This window comes from Protopterus annectens, chromosome 15.part0 (assembly GCF_019279795.1).
Source record: "Protopterus annectens isolate FY-2018-M chromosome 15.part0, PAN1.0, whole genome shotgun sequence".
NCBI lineage: Eukaryota > Metazoa > Chordata > Ceratodontiformes > Protopteridae > Protopterus > Protopterus annectens.
In genome coordinates this window covers 599,871,272-599,889,442 of record NC_056749.1, presented here as the reverse complement: position 1 = coordinate 599,889,442, position 18,171 = coordinate 599,871,272, and the positions used below count along the sequence as shown (strand labels likewise).

General features: G+C 38.5%; 1 protein-coding gene across 2 annotated transcripts in view; it reads left to right on the top strand.

The window, feature by feature from the left end:
* Window positions 1-18,171, top strand: part of LOC122789943 (arf-GAP with Rho-GAP domain, ANK repeat and PH domain-containing protein 1-like) — a 1,460,469-nt gene that overhangs the window by 1,230,462 nt on the left and 211,836 nt on the right. For both annotated transcript variants that reach the window (XM_044057421.1, XM_044057422.1), the window contains one exon: window positions 14,133-14,319. In XM_044057421.1, the coding sequence (XP_043913356.1) occupies window positions 14,133-14,319 (187 nt within the window). The remainder of the gene's footprint in view (window positions 1-14,132; window positions 14,320-18,171) is intronic.

Genomic DNA, 18,171 nt, shown 5'->3' with positions numbered 1-18,171 from the left:
TTGAAGGTTGCAGGGCTTTAATTCAAATAAAAAAGATCTGTTGGCTCAGAGACTAAGAAAATAATGAGACAGAGAGATGCAGTGGGATACCAGATAATAGTACATAAAAGCATGCAGCAGGTGCAGCCAGTAACTTGTTACCTATACAGTGCTTTACCGCTAACCAGTCACACATGCAGAGCATTCAGCCACAATTTAACAAACACACGGCTTGCGTCTGCAATAACTACAAACAGATTTTGTCATTACTAGCAAAAGGAAACAGAACTACAATATCTACATAGATAGTACAGACTACAATATCTGCAATCTGATTATCTCATAACTAGCAAAAGGGAACAGCTCAAGATGTATATCAGACACCGCTAACAATGTTATACACGCCAAGACAATCATTGGTGCCACGTAGTGATTATTCAATATATGCTATAATAACCAATCCTAGTGATCAGGGTTTTGACTACCATAAAGCAAGCATGTATGCTTGTTGGAGGAATCTAGTAGTCTATTGGTAACATAGGGTTGAAGAAGGGTTTGTAAGGATGGTATTTTGCCTGGTTTTGAGTGGAGTTTGTGGGCCATTGTCAAATGTGTATAGTGTAGGAGATGGGGGAGTTGTAGCCAGTTGAGTTGCTTGAGTGCAAGGCAGTGATGTGATCTAGTTGGTGAATTTGTGGCATATCTTGCAATTTTATTATAGCAGGATTCAAGTTTTTGTAGTTCAGATTTCTTGAGATTAGTGAGAATGGGGGTTACATATAATAAGGCGGATATCAAATGTGTTTGGGCAATAGCTATTTTGGTATTTTTGGTAAAGTAGTGTTTATTCCTGTATAAAGTACCTAGTTTTTTGTGCACCTTTTTCACTGTTTGGGAAATGTGAATATCAAATTTAAGTCTGCAGTCGATTTGTACTCCTAACAGTTTATTGTGTGGTGATGGGGTGATGATAGTATTGTTAATTGAGGAGATGAAGAATGTGTTAGAGGGGGAAGAAGTTTTATTAGGGAGGAACACCATTAGGGTTTACGATTATGTTAGCATTTGTGAGCCAGGATTCTACGTCATGAAAGGCTTTCTGAGCAAAGGGGAAAGCTCCAAACTGAGCCTTTCTTCAGCAATCCCCAACTCAGATGGATCCTGAGCTGCACTTAAGGATACAATCACTGTCACACTGCACTTCTGCTTTATCTGTTACTTAAATCATACCTTTCAACTGTCCAGAATTTTGCAGAAAATCCTTTATTTTGTCTCATACTTTTGTCTTGTCCCTTGTAAATTTTTTGATTTTTTTTTTTTTTTTTGGTAAATCACTGATGATTATAGTCAATTAATAATGTGAAACATCAGAGCGTCATATTTGTTATTGTTCAGAAAATGCATGTTGATGGAAAACCTGTTGTCGTATTAACTTTTGAAGTAATTTATAGGCTCACTTCCAGGCAGTCCTGGCCTGTAAGGCAAACTTTCCCGGGTCTGTATTAGCAAAGCAAAAAACCATATGCGTGAATACCAAAACATCGACCCCTATACCGCGAACTGCAAAAATCCGAAACGCACTAAACCGCGAAAAAAATATATCGAACTGTCATAATCGGCCAACCCCACCACTTGCTACATACTACCTACCCAAACAAAATAAATAAACCACATACATACACTAACCAAACCCTACTTCTAACCTAAACTAAAGCACCAAAACCCTACCTCCAACACTACACTAAACCCCACAAACACAACTATCTATGCACTTTCCTTAACCCCTCCCTAACCCTAAGGTCCGTAACTACCGCACACATCCCCTACAGACATACACCTAAACAAAATAACTAATCCACATACACACTTAAAAAAAACGTACACCTAACACTACACTAACTCTTACATACAGTACCTATCTATGCTCTTATCTTAACCCAAATCCTATCACTAAAGTCCTATCTATCGCACACTTACCTTACAGAGCTGTACCGCAGATGGGCCAACCAAAACAAATCGACATTTCAAAATTTGCGGTTTTGACCATTTGGGGTTTACGTACTTCGCGCAATGCAGTCCAACGTCTTCCTAGTCGTCTAAAGGGATTTTTGATTGCGTAATATGAACCCAACTTTCCCACATACTATAGTAATGTGCCTGTCTTAAACCCTGACCTCAAGGGGCATGTAGTAGGGAACATGAAGCCATACATCATCTCCACTGTTTAGCATGTTTTTCTCATCTGTCACCTTCCCCCTCTGACTGGTATGCACTCCACTTCTGTTCTACTGTACACCAGCAACAAAGCAGCTACATCCATCCCCCAGTATGTAATCCCTCCAGAGAGAGATGCAACCAGGCATAGACCCATCACTGCTCTCTCTCCCTTGCTGGCTCCTCCAAGACAAGGGACTTTAGCTGAACCCTGGTTGCCTGAGTGATAGACATGGCTCTTTTCCTCTACACCATGCAGCCAATCAAGCAGTGCATATGCATATGGATGGGGCAGGAGCTGGAGCACATCATAGCTTGACATTTTGTTATTTTTTATTCCTCCTCACTCTGTGTCAGTTTCCATAAATTCCATTATTAAACAGAATAGAACATGAGCTGGAATATGAACCTGTAAATTAATGAACTGCCTTATTCCTTTAACCTTGTCAGATCTCGCAACTGTTCCTATATTGGGGGGATGTCGCTGTTTTCATGCCTGATGTAGGATGTCCCTGTTTCTAGAGGTATATCCCCATTTTCAGGCTTGATTTAACCCTTCACACAGTTTTCTGAATCTCCTCCTCACACGATTTTTGAAGCTGTCATAGAAAATCACACTACATGACCAACATAATAACAGCAGCAATAATTTAAAGAAAGAGGGCATGCATCTTACATCTCCCTTTTTCTGAAGCAAAAATAAATGATCTTGTATGTAGAAGTTTGAGACACAGGTAATTAATTAATGTGCTTATATTGTTTCCAACATTTTTATCACTTTCTGTTTTTAAATGTGTTTCTGAGTAGCATCTCACATTCCTACTGGAAGCAGGAAGAGTTATGTGCTATTTGATATGCTTAGCGGACCGGAGTTCTGCTGTGGCGACCCCTAACCAGGAAAAGTCGAAAGACCATTATTATTTTATGCTAAGTAGATGTCCTGCTTTTTCGCTAGATCTCCCTATTTTTCAAGGACTTTTATTCCTATTTTCAATGACTACAGTTTAAGAGGTTTGAATCTTGCATAAGTTGTTTCTAGCAATTTTTCACAAAACAGCCCAGAAGAAGGAGCTAAAAAGGCAATCTGTAAGAAATAGTTCAGATTTTAATATATTCTCAATTTGTGTCCCTTAATACATATACTACAGCAGTGTTATCTCAATCAGGGAGGCCAGACTTGTAAATTAAAAAATAAGAGTCAGTCCTAAATTCTCCTTAGTAAGTAATAAAAGGGGAAGTGGCACCCTGAGGTGAGCAGAACCTCGGAATATCTTCCATCCAGGGAAATTCTGGGCTTGTAAGTAGTGATCTGGCTAAACTGCAGCTATGGTTTGAAGAGGGGGCAGAAAATGGAGAGGACTTCTTACTTCATTATTTTGTTTCAACAGTCTGGGAATAGGCAGAACAAAATCTGCCTATTTTAATACCATTGATTTGTTCTCAAGTTTAGCATACCCTGAGCTGCTGATTTCCAAGCATTACAAAAACCGAGGACTAGTCACTGCTGGAACAATAGATTATCAGCACATCTGGTGGCCTGGATTTGTGTTAGTGCCAGAAAATTAGCATTTTAAGAGGTAGTGGCCATAACTTCTCTCACTTTTTGTCTCTTGCAAGATGGGAGTGGAACAATAGGTTCCTGGATTCCAGCTATAGAAGCACCTTCTAGCAGATATTGAAGGAATACATTTGCATGGTAATTTTGGGGAATAGGCCATGCACCCAATATATCTGATGTTGCAGTCTCTTTAGGCATAGAGGCTCTACCTCTAAAGATGAGGTAGATGACTGGAGTTTGAGTGGTCAGTAGATTCCTAAATAGCTAGCTGACTATAAGGGCTAGGACTGAAGTGGCTGATGGACAGCTGTCCTACCTCAAATGAAGCCTGCAGGGTTGTCGACTGCAGGAATGTTTTCTGAGACGAAGACCAGAAAGCTTGTTCAAGGTACATAAATTGTCTGAGCCTGCATGAAGGCAGCATACTGTAAGATTGGTACTGGAAGCATCGATTCTGCTTGAAGGCTTTATGACAAAGGCATTAGAGTGTTTCAGAAAATATATTTTTTTCTTTCACAGCTTCTTCTTCTTTTCTATTTATTTATTTTTAATATAGTAAAGCATCAGTGGGGTTAGCATCTACATGTACTGCACATTTGACATGCAGGAGCAACCAGAGGACTACAAGAAGGTGAAGAGTCTGCTCTAGATATTGAAGACTCTGCCACCAAGTATTTTACTGTCTTGTTGCACTCTTTCAGAATCGTGGCTGTTAAAAAGCATGTCCCTAAATTAGAAGGGCCAGTATGGAGACATGCTTGGCACTATAAACATATAAATAAATGCCAGCACCATAGTAGAGAACTAAATTATTTTAATGATCGGTTTCATGACGAAAAGGCATAAAACACTTCACCACAAAAATGGCTTTGTCAGTTATGAAAATAAGGCACACCCTGAACAATGAAATGTTGTTATTGTTGTTGTTTTTCTTTCGGCTTTTCCCGATTAGGGGTCACCACAGCGGAACTCTGGTCCGCTAATGATTGGCAGTATATTTTTACTGTGCCGAGGTGCCAGCCCGATGCTCAACCTTCAACGAAGGCACACCCATTCACGCATATCTTTCGAACGCCGCTCGACCTCAATATATTTAAATATTCATAATCTACAGAGTACCAATTTCTTAAAACAAACATCCCATTAGACTAACAAAATCTGATAGAGTTTGATTGAACCATCATGTTTTAAACAATCTATGAAATGTGTATCAAAGGAATTTAGTAAAAAGTGAAAAATAAAAAAAAAAGATAATAAAAAATAAGCAAGTGTCAGGAAAAAGTAAAAATCCATCTGTATTTATTTTATAAAAGGCCAAAAACAGATTGAGCCCTATGCTAAAAAGAGCTATTAGTATATAGTGATTCGTAGATGCATAACAACTTATGTGAGCAGTATTTTCAGGATTAGAGAAGTCACACAGAAATGTTGTCCAGTTCAATGCAAGAAAAATACTTAAGCATCTTTGTATCTAATGAATGTAGATTCACTAACAGAAGGAGTGAAAATAAGGCAGAGTTGTTAGGACATCACAACAAAGGTATGAAGAAAGAACAAGATGCATAGAAAATCATAACCAAACTCACTCTAAGCAATCTTGTACCATGAAACTGGTCAATGTATTAGGTCATTTTGTACTATGAATTCATACAAGGTTTATACAATTCCATATCTTATTACCTGTAAAATGAATTGGGAGACCTACTTAGCCCAATGCACTTGTGGGATATTTTATGTGGACCAAACCTCACAAGCACTCAAATTTAGAATTAGGGAACATTAGAGTGGTATTTATTTATCTTTGTTGACCAGGCAAGTGGATTGGTCTCAGGACACTTTTTGCCACAACCTGTCTGCAAAGCATATTCATATTAGTAATGCACTTACTAGGTAATTGAAGATAACATTTCAATTTCTATATTGACTTAATTATATTATTTGGCTAATAAAATACCAATATGTTAGATTAATATGATCATAGAGACAAAAGCACAGTATACGATACAATCAAAAGAAATATATATATATATATATATATATATATATATATATATATTTATAAATAACCCAGCCAGTGGGGATGCACAAGCCAGTGCATTTCTTTGTGCCGGTCCCAAGCCCGGATAAATGGGGATGGTTTCGTCAGGAAGGGCATCTGGCGTAAAACTTCTCCAAATCTTTTCATGTTAATATTTCCATACAGGATCGGTCGAGGCCCGGGTTAACAACGACCACCACCAGTACTGTTAATCAACAGGGTGCTGGTGGAAATTGGGCTACTGTTGGCCGAAGGAGGAGAAGAGGCGGAAGGCATGGCCGAAGGCAGGAAGAGAGGAGAAAGGCTAGGACTGTGGTAGTGAGGGTCGGAACTTTAAATGTTGGCAGTATGACTGGTATAGGGAGAGAGCTAGCTGATATGATGGACAGAAGGAAGGTTGGCATATTGTGTGTGCAAGAGACCAGATGGAAGGGGAGTAAGGCTAGGTGTATTGGAGGTGGGTTCAAATTGTTTTATCATGGTGTGGATGGGAGGAGAAATGGCGTAGGAGTTATTCTGAAGGAACAGTATGCAAAGAGTGTTTTGGAGATGAAAAGGGTGTCGGATAGAGTGATGTTTATGAAGCTGGAAATTGATGGTGTAATGATTAATGTTGTTAGTGCATATTCTCCACAAGATGGGTGGGCAATGGATGAGAAAGAAAAATTTTGGAGTGAATTGGATGAAGTGGTGATGACTGTACCCAAGGGTGAAAGAGTGGTGATTGGAGCAGATTTAAATGGGCATGTTGGTGAAGGGAACAGTGGGGATGAGGAAGTGATGGGTAGGTATGGTGTTAAACAAAGGAATGCAGAAGGTCAGATGGTAGTGGATTTTGCGAAAAGGATGGATATGGCTGTGGTGAATACATATTTTAACAAGAGGGAGGAGCATAGGGTGACTTACAAGAGTGGAGGAAGATGCACACAGGTGGATTATATCTTATGTAGGAGGGCCAGTTTGAAGGAGATTGGAGACTGTAAAGTGGTGGCTGGAGAAAGTGTAGTTAGGCAGAATAGGATGGTGGTTTGTAGGATGACGTTGGTGATCAAGAAGAGGAGGAGGAGTGTGAGGGCAGCACCAAGGATCAAATGGTGGAAATTGAAAAAGGGTAATTGTGAGGTGGAGTTCAGGGATGAGTTAAGACAGGCACTGGGTGGCAGTGAAGAGTTACCAAATAGCTGGGTAACTACAGCAGAGCTAGTAAGGGAGATGGCTAGAAAGGTGCTTGGTATCACATCGGGACAGAGGAAGGACAACAAGGAGACATGGTGGTGGAATGAGGAAGTACAGAAGAGTATACAGGCAAAGAGGTTGGCAAAGAAGAAGTGGGATTGTCAGAGAGATGAAGAAAGTAGACAGGAGTATAAGGAGATGAGGTGCATCGCAAAGAGAGAGGTGGTGAAGGCTAAGGATAATGCATATGAAGAGATGTATGAAAGGTTGGACACTAAGGAGGGAGAAAAGGACCTGTACCGATTGGCTAGACAGAGGGACCGAGCTAGGAAAGATGTGCAGCAGGTAAAGGTGATAAAGGAAAATGAGGGAAACATACTCACAAGCGAGGAGAGTGTGTTGAGGAGATGGAAAGAGTACTTTGAGGGGTTGATGAATGAAGAGAATGAGAGGGAGAGAAGGTTGGAGGATTTAGGGATAGTGAATCATGAAGTACAATGGATTAGCAAGGAGGAAGTAAGGACAGCTATGAAGAGAATGAAGAATGGAAACGCTGTTGGTCCAGATGACATACCTGTGGAAGCATGGAGGTGTTTAGGTGAAATCGCAGTGGAGTTTTTAACCAGATTGTTTAATGAAATCTTGGAAAGTGAGAGGATGCCTGAGGAATGAAGAAAAAGTGTTTTGGTACCGATTTTTAAGAATAAGGGTGATGTGCAGAGCTGTAGTAACTACAGAGGGATTAAATTGATCAGTCACAGCATGAAGTTATGGGAAAGAGTAGTGGAAGCTAGGTTAAGAAGGGATGTGATGATTAGTGAACAGCAGTATGGTTTCATGCCGGGAAAGAGCACTACAGATGCAATGTTTGCTCTGAGAGTGTTGATGGAGAAGTACAGAGAATGTCAGAAGGAGTTGCATTGTGTTTTTGTAGACTTGGAGAAAGCATATGACAGGGTGCCTAGAGAGGAGTTGTGGTATTGTATGAGGAAGTCAGGAGTGTCAGAAAAGTATGTAAGAGTGGTACAGGATATGTATGAGGGTAGTGTGACAGCGGTGAGGTCTGCGGTGGGAGTGACGGATGTGTTTATGGTGGAGGTGGGGTTACATCAAGGATCAGCTCTGAGCCCTTTCTTATTTGCAATGGTGATGGACAGGTTGACAGACAAGATCAGACAGGAGTCCCCATGGACTATGATGTTTGCAGATGACATTGTGATCTGTAGTGAGAGTAGGGAACAGGTGGAGGAGACCCTGGAGAGATGGAGATATGCTCTAGAGAGAAGATGAATGAAGGTCAGCAGGACTAAGACAGAATATATGTGTGTGAATGCAAGGAGTAGAGGTGGCGAAGGTGGATGAGTTTAAATACTTGGGGTCAATAGTTCAGAGTAATGGTGAGTGTGTAAGAGAGGTGAAGACGAGAGTACAGGCAGGATGGAGTGGGTGGAGAAGAGTGTCAGGAGTGATTTGTGACAGACGAGTACCTGTAAGAGTGAAAGGGAAGGTCTACAAGAGGGTAGTGAGACCAGCTATGTTATATGGGTTGGAGACAGTGGCATTGACAAAAAGGTGGGAGTTTGAGATGGATGTGGCAGAGTTAAAGATGTTAAGATTTGCACTGGGTGTGACGAGGGTGGACAGGATTAGGAATAAGTATATTAGAGGGTCAGCCCAGGTTGGAAGGTTTGGAGACAAAGCCAGAGAGGCAAGATTACGTTGGTTTGGACATGTGCTGAGAAGGGATGTGGAGTATATTGGGAAAAAGATGCTAAGGATGAAGCTACCAGGTAACAGGAAAAGAGGAAGGCCTAAGATAAGGTTTATGGATGTGGTGAGAGAGGACATGCAGGTGGTTGGTGTGACAGAGCAAGATGCAGAGGACAGGAAGAAATGGAAACAGGTGATCCGCTGTGGCGACCCCTAACAGGAACAGCCGAAAGAAGATGATGATGATATATATTTATAAATAAGTGATTGTGTGTGTATAAAAATAATAAAAGTTCTGCTGAAGGCAAGTTTTCAATTGTTATTGTACTACAGGATAGTACTGGTGATCTGTATCCCGTATCCATTATCAAAGAAGCAGGCAAATTTACAGAAGTCCTTAATTGTTTGTGAAATTACTTATACTGGGTGATATCTTTGATCCTAGAGAGAAGATTATTCCAGTTTTCAAATACTATCTTAGAGAAGCTTTTCTCTCCAGCAGAAAAATTAAACCAGGGTCATTGCTGAGTTAGAATTATTATTCTGTTACGAGCAGAGAGCATAAAATGAATTTTTACTTGCAAGTGTGTTTAGTAGAGAAGGGCCGCAGCATTATGCAAGACCTTGAAAGGTAATGTTTGCAGAAGAGGAAGAATGGACCTGGCGGTGATGGATATGCAGTTTGCTTTTTCTTATGTGTAGCAGTGCTATTCAGTCGAGGAGAGAGGTCTATGAATATATAGATTCCATTTAGAGTTATTTGCAGTTACTGGGTGTTAGCTGAGAGGTGTAGTGAGACAATGGAGACAACATATTATATTCTGGGTAAGAGAACATTTTTAGGCTCTGCCCCTTCATCTGAGACATTTGGACACCTGGTGCAGTCCAGTGATCTGGTGCCCCTCCCCCAACTTTAAGTTACAAAGAAAAAAAGGTCTTCTCCCCTTTTAAACTATAGTGAGCACCTGCTGTGGTGTGTTTATCCCATATGTAGAGCACTAAAGTGATTCTTTTCTGACCACAAATGCATTATCAGTATTTATTTCTGAATATCGGTAATGTACTGAATAGCAATCAGGTCTCATTGATCAAGCCATATAACACTGTAAAACAGTTTAATGAAGCTTTCAAATCCACAAAATTCTTTCTCATCACAACATAATATCAACAGTTTTAGTCAGTTTAAATATAAAATGCCAGCCAATCATATTCAAAATCCAGTCATCTGACCAATAATTAAAATGCAGTGCATAAATAATACTATATAAAACATAGTCTAAAAAGCATTTAAGGCATATTAAAACGTATATATTAAGACACAGAACATGGAATACATACAAAGCACATAAAATATATAATATAAAAATATAAAAAAAATGTAATAGAAAAACAAAACATATAAAAGGGCATGTAAAAACATAGAAATCATATAAGGAAATTAATTTCATACATAGCTGTTCTTAAGTAATGGTTTTATGTTATTCTTATTATTTAGACCTGGAAACTTGTCATCGTTAAAGAAATGTATGCATTTATATTCAGCTTTGTCAGTATCATTTACAAGATCACCCCCTCTATTTTGCTTATGAATTCTTTGTAAAACATTAAATTTAAAAGAATGTTCAGTACCGGACTGCGTAATGTGTTTACTAAAAGCATTGATCTCTAGCTGCCTGCTAATCTCAGACAGATAAGAATCGATTCTTTCTTTAAATTTTTGGTTAGTTTTACCTACGTAAAAACATTCACTTCTTACTCAGTTTGCAAAGTATATCACATTTTCTGTTAGTTGTTAGAATGTTAGCACGATGTGCAGGATTAGGCCTAAGTATATGTAGTCTTGCATGAATTCAGTGACAAAGAAAGCTAAGATGATTATGTCTGACTTAGCCTAATAGTTTTTACTTTTATTTTCCAATTCTTTATTAAATTTCTTTGATACCCATTTCAAAGGTTGCTTAAAATATGATCGGTCAGCTCAGAAATATCAGAGATTCTTTTAGTCTAAAGGGTTGTTTATTTTAATTAATCTGTATTCTGTTTGATCCCATTATTCATCAAATGTATTTAAGTACTCTTGGGTGCATCTTGTATTCATAACTAACACAGACATTTTTGAGGTAAAAGTGGTCTTTTTACATAGGTGACAAAAACTGGTCATTAAAATCGTTTAGTTCTGCACTGAGATGCTGGTATTTATTTGGTTGTCTGTGCCGAATTTTTACGTATGCATGCTATGGGACTCTTTCTCCAGCTGTGTATTTCTCTACTATGTTTCAGTGTTTGGAATTATACAATGTAAGATGGGGAGAACAAATTAGAGAGTAAAAGGCCATTAGATCTGTGTGGTTATGCTGGGAAGAAGGCAAAAAGAATGCTGATTTTTATCCGCAGGAGTGTGTTCACACATGACATCATGAAGTAATGTAATATGGTAAGAGAAATGTTAGGACAAAAACAAAAGTACTCCTCATTTTGTGGTATAACAGCCCACAAACTGTGTTCTCCAGCTGTTGCTCAATGTTCATAGAAGGATTTTGCAAGGAGAAATGAATGGTCAGAGCACAGAACAGTGAATGGACAATATAACATTGGCATTATAGTAGGAGAAACAGTGCCTTCTGTGGAAGGTTGGGCACCAGGTTGGCAACTCGACACCATAAAACTCCACTGCCAATCATTCTGTGGACCATTGTTCCATTGTGGCAACCCCTAATGGGAAAAGCCAAAAGGAAAAGAAGAGTATAGAAGGGAAAACAAGAAAGCAATAACTAAGTAGTACAAAGGACATTAACAGCTCTGTGGCATAGAGCGATAAAGCCCTAACTATATCCTAGGTGACCTAGGTTTGATTAGTAGCTTGGGTGTCTGAGGTGCTGGCAGAGAGGGATGGATGTGCCCATCCCAAGGGGTTCATATAGGTATTCCTTGAGAGAATTCATGTCATTTTGCTGGCAGAAGCCTTCAAATGTTACAGGTGAATGCAGGAAGAATACCAAGCAGTAGGTAAGAGATGAATAAATCTGCTAGTGGAAGCAGTTAATAGCATGACTTCCAGGATGCCCTTAATTTCTGCACTGGCCCAAGCCTTAGAACAGAGCTAGTCTGAGAGGCAGTATGAGAGGCTGATAGACCCAACAATGAACAGGGGTAGCTGGAAAAAATGAAACGGAAAGACAATTGAGGGAAATCTCTGGTTATATAAGCAAGGCTTACACTTGTGAAATGGAAAGCTTACTTTTATCTGCTTGTTGCTGCAACTTTCATAACCAACATAAATATTTTATGACAAATATTCAATATGTGTGTTAAATTTCATTAACACTTCTCAAACCACAGACAGTCATCATGGGTTACTTTTTTAGTCATTTTTATTCACCATCTTCTACTGACTATCAGCCCCCCCCCAACCCACCCACTGCCTTATTCATCCATCCATTTGCCCCAACCAGAGCACTACAACTCATTTGTTCCTGAGATGAGGTTTAGGTGGAATGTGAGTGGACTAGCATGCGCTTGGATGGATAGATTGGGCTTTATTCTTAGCCCTAACCTTCCCTCACATAGCCAGTAAAGAATCTGAGAGGACGTGCAATGGACATAGTGCAGAACTATCACTCACTTCAACAAGTGATGTATACCCACAAACAACCCCACTTGCAAGGGGGAGCACATTGTGCATGTTTCTCTGGTCTCTAGTTTGTGTCCCTGGACATACATCCAAAACCCTCCTCCCTGAGAGAAGTAAGCCAGCACAGCCCCTTCATCCGCCTTCCACCCTGCCATCCCCAGCAGACACAGAGCTACTACTCCAGCTTTGGTCACCTGACCCTTAGTCAGAGCTTTATCCCTTTGTGCCAATGGATCTGTCTAGTAAAATAAATACTTTGCTTAGAAATAACCGTTTGACCTGTTTTACATCCAAAATTAAAATAAGCAGTTCCTTACATTTCTGAGCATATTATTGCATTACTCAGACCATTATACCTAGATGAACGCCATCTCTACTTGATCTCTTTTTACCAGTGTCCAAGGGGGGTAAGTAGTTCTAATTTCCTGTCCAAAATGCTACTACATAGTTTATATATTCTATGCATTATTATTAATCTTGTCAGGTACAGAAAACAACAGATCCTTCTCAGACTTAAGGACTACATTAATGCAGGAGTATTGCCAAGGTAGTACAGGTACCTCACCAGCCTTTAGGGGATGAAAGAATATAATCAACAATAGGATCTCTAGTTTGCTAAAAAATTTCAAGAATTTCTCAGAATAACTACCAGGGCTCAGTAGCAATGCAAAATTTCAAGAATTTCTCAGAATAACTACCAGGGCTCAGTAGCTTTATGTGTGTGTGTGTGTGTGTGTGTGTGTGTGTGTGTGTGTGTACATATGGGTGTATGTGTATGTGGAGAGTGTTTACTGGAGTTCTCTGGTGGAAGATTTCTTTGAAACCACATCTGAATGTACTTCTGAACTATGGTAACTGGAGCTACCATGGGTGTAAATTATAAAAGCAACTGGAATGTTTCTGATATTCGGTTTGAAGATTTGGCTAATGTTCCACATGGTTAATGTCTGATTTGCTGATCTAGTTTGTGCTTTCTTTATCTTCACCCTTATAAGCAGCATTTTAGAAGACTGACTTTCATTCTCTTAGTATGTCCTTCATACTTCATATTAGGGTCAGTAAGTGACACAGGAACCACAGCTTATTTTAGAAGTTCTTTTACTACTAACAACTGTTACTTTTGGTGATAAACTCCTTGAACTGTGCTCACTTTGCATACATTTTAGAAAATCCCATGATCAGTACATGGGTATACCCATCAGCTATGTTCTCTTGAGTCTGTTATCCTGTTTTTGTTTTTTTATAAATCTAAAAGTTGCAGACAGGAAAGAATAGAAGGAAGTTCATTAGATTAAAGAGACATGTTACATTAAGGGCTCCTAGGTGAGTTATAAGATATGTGTCCTATTTTAAATTATTTTTGCCACTAGTACATTGGTAATGTAGTATGGTTTTCTGTGTACTAGACAGCTTCAAAAATCACATATGATGAGGGGGATTAAGAAAGCTGTGTGAAGGGGTAAACCAAGCCTGAAAATAGGGATATACCTCCATAACTAGGGACACCCAAAAACAGGTATGAAATTAGGAACACTCCTCCAAAATGGGGATCGTTGAGAGGTCTGAATTTGGCTTACAGTGTAAGGACACAGAACCCAGTGGTATTTGTACTATAACCATTGACAACAGTACTAACCACCTGCCTGGCCTGTACAACATTGTCAGTATGTCAAAGAAGTCATATGACAAAGGAAACAACGTGAAGAGCATAAACATTAGTGTTACCCATTCAGAAATCCCATATGATATTTGCTTCACAGCTTTATAACTAATGTTGATCTAATTTTGATTTAATGAATATTATTTATTTTTTGTTTGTTTTTCAGTATCTTGCACCAACTCTGACAGTGGATTTTGAAATTGATACATTTGAGCTTGCCTCCAGAGTGAACTTCACAGATGAACATGTGGAGGAGCAGAAAGCAGCATGGGTGATCCTCAGGGGTCAGGAACTCTACCTGTATTCCACTGGCTTCACAGAACGGATTGTGCTCACCAGCCATGTTGATATCAGTAAGCAGAAGCAGGGCAATTTCTTTCTCACTTGTGTCTTTACTGCTACATGTTTATTTAAAAGAATTTAATTCAGTTTAGTAACCATTTCATTCCCATGTCAGCCATGGGATGCATATGCAGCACTCTAACAAGATATTAGGCAACCTGATTTCTGCAGGTGACCCCTGTAGCATTTATGAACTATCTCTGAGTATTTAATTATTTGGTAAAGTTTACTCTTATTTTTTCACTGAAAACATAACACATGCAAATACAGATATACATTTTGCATGACCCACTAGATACAACTGACTTTTTATTCACTAGATACCCCACCAGGGAGGAGCTTTGCTTTAGTTAAGTGATTCATATGGTCACACACTGTTTCCAGTGGGGCTGTATGAATAATAAGTGTGCTATAAGAATCAGTTCATTTGTAGCTTATCACTATCTCAGAATGGTACACTGCTAGCTAATAAATAAATAGATGAATCAATCAATCAGTCAGTCAGTGTGTATCATGTTGGGATAGGGCACTTCTATAGCTTTGGCTAAATGAGTCCTATGTCCAGACTAGTGGTTTGCACTATAATATTTTCAAAAGATTTATGAAAACTGGTAAGTGATACAAGATTGTGGAAGGCAAGACATATGTCACTCTTATTGAAAGCTGGATGAATGTTTGAGGAGATTTGCAAAATTGAATGGATGGCATGTAAAAACCTCTCTACCTTTGAATGATTTGAGAAAAAATATCTTTGCTTCTGAATACTTCTGCCTTTTACACACCTTAACTTTATATTCCTCATGATATGTTTATGATATAGTGGGTTACAAAAATTTCCTAAGGAAGTGTTAAATAAATAGCAGTGCCAAGACAGCAGTTTTTTGGGGTTGGCAAGCCTCTCAGAACCTGTATATGTAGACTTTGCTTTCCCAACCTCCTGCTGTTTAATATAATCAGCTTTAAGACTGTAGTCTCTCAGGAAAAAAAATAATTTTTGTAGCAGTCTTGGAGCTGATCCTGTTATTGACCTTTCAGAAAATTTCATCCAGGGCTGACTAGTGAATCGTTCTATTTGAACAACTGTGATTAGCCTTACTATTGTCACAATTCCTGTAGTTTAAAATTTCCCATAAAAATAAGAAGTCTGATTATCAAAACACTTTTTGTGTCGTTTTGTGTCTTTCGGCTTTTCCCGGTTAGGGGTCGCCACAGCGGAACTCCGGTCCGCTAATGATTGGTAGTGGATTTTTACGTACAGGGTTACCAGCCCTGACGCACAACCTTCAACGAAGGCACGCCCCATTCACGTATGCCTCCACACAGAAGACTCTCTAACTGAAAATCGAACAGGACAACATCTTGCTATGAGGCGACAACGCTACAGCAGCACCACCACCGATTATCAAAACACTAAAATGCAAATATCTCAAAATCACATTCAAGATATGTAGGGTTATTGAGTTGCCACTGCAATATGGTGATCCTTCTGACAGTTATCCAAATCATATACAAAGTTAGAATGGCAGAGACACAGGAGTAGACTGCTAGGCTTTTTCTCCCAGATGATCCTCACAAATAATCCCAGTCCTTTCTCAAACCCAAGTCACTAGTATTTCAGGTAGATGTATTGTCTCTTCCTCAAGAAGCCAACAAAGCTGATTTCTCTGTGCTTTTCATGTAAGAAGGTTTTTTTTTTTAAGTTCTTTGACAACTAGTGAATGTTATATATTTTTAATTACATTTTTTCAACTTTTCAGGAAAAATATTTTGAAAACATTTTTTCTCAGAACTGACATATCTGTGTTATTACATCACATACATGATATACTTCAGTGGTTACAGAGAGAGATTAAAAAAAAGCTCTGCATTGAGTTTACTAGAATATCTACAATATGCTGCAGTGCCTTCTGTGTGAAGTTTGCATGTTCTCCCTGTGTTCGCGTGGGTTTCCTCCGGGTACTAAAGTTTCCTCCCACATTCCAAAGACATGCATCTGGAGCATTTCTCCCTGGGCCTCCGCTGAAAACAGGCTCTGTGGAACCTAGTCGGACTTTCTCGGTCAACAAATGTTAAATAAATAAATAAAAATAAAAAATAAAAATACTGGCCCCACTGCACAAATGGATAGAGCCCTGACTACTATTGTGCAAGAAGGTGAATAGTTCTGTTACCTAATCCTATGTTTATCCTTAAAAAGTCTAACTTTATGAAAAATGAAGAAAACTGATAGATTTAGTAGAAGCAAGGCAAAGTCTGGCAGCAAAAATCATAGAACTATGGTTACATCACAGCAATTGAGAGATACAGAGATAAGGCTCTCAGGTTCAGGATATGGCAATATAGCATGATTGTCAGAACAAATTCTGTGGTCTTGTTGCCTGTAATCAGGTTCTGTTTTAACACCACTTACATCTGCCATAAACATGCAGGACATCTTCCTTTTGAACCCGCTCTACTTTCTCTGTTGCAGTACTCTTTGTACTACCTGGTTGAGAGGTCACTGACACCTCATTCTGCATAATGAAGTTTAAAGACTTACTACATTCGCAGTAGACATCTAATTTTTGAAATTTGAGAATATTGTACTTCTTCCATAGCAACATCTGATGCACTTCAGTGACCCATGACCTCCTTTTAATGACATAGCACAACAGAGTACAGACATGCTTTTACATGCATTGGGAACACATCATCATCACTGTTAGCCATCCTACAGTATAGATACACTTTTACATGAAGCACTATTAGCAGGAGAACTCTGCTGTAACATAAAGAATATAGCTATACAGAGTAAGCATGCCATTACATTCCCATGAAATTTAGCATTGAAACACACTGTTGTCCCATAGCTGCTGCATTTATTTTATTAATTTTAAAATTCAGGTAAACTCACTAGGTACAAACTGCCTGTTTTCACAGATAACCCAGGAACACTGTCTAGCTACACAAGCAGCTCAAGATTATACAATATGCAAATATACAAGTAGAATCAGCAGGAATCAAAGCTAGGACTACAGAATACATATGTAGATGCTTACACACACACACACACACACACACATATATATATATATATATATATATATATATATATATATATATATATATATATATGTATATATATATATATATATATATATATATATATATATATATATATATATATATATATACACACACACACACACACACACACACACACACACACACACACACACACATATATTCCACACACTTCAATCCGCTGTACTGGGTGGCTAGGTCCCAAGAAAACTCCACGAATAACTCAGAAGTAACACACTTTATTAGAAAAAACTCATATAGTCCGGTTAAGCGCTTTCATATAATGTTATAGACATCATCAGAACACAGTCATGAATTACATCCTGGGTTAAATACAATCATAAAGCCAATCAAACACTTTGTATAATAAACCAATTAGTTACTAATTACTATGTACAAATTCCTTAAAGTGCACTGTGCATTCTGTTAAAAATCCTCCATTTGTTCAATAAAATAAACTGTATGACTATGTTAATACTATATAAAATGTCTAATATATGAAGCAATATAAAATTATTACATACAGATATTCACATAGTTAAAAAGTCTATATGTTAACAACACAATTCATATATAATTTTCCTCATTACTACAATCAACTTCACTAAATGTATATGCAAATTATGCCTTCAATTCTAAAATGGGCTTGATGGATATACTGTCGTTTATCCCCGGGTGTACAGTAGCATTCAATTAAATTTGCCATTTAGTTTCTCTTTCGTCTAATTTTTTCCTAATGTTACCTCCACTGGGGTTAACTAATACATGTTCTAAAATAGCAAACTTGGACATATCACAAC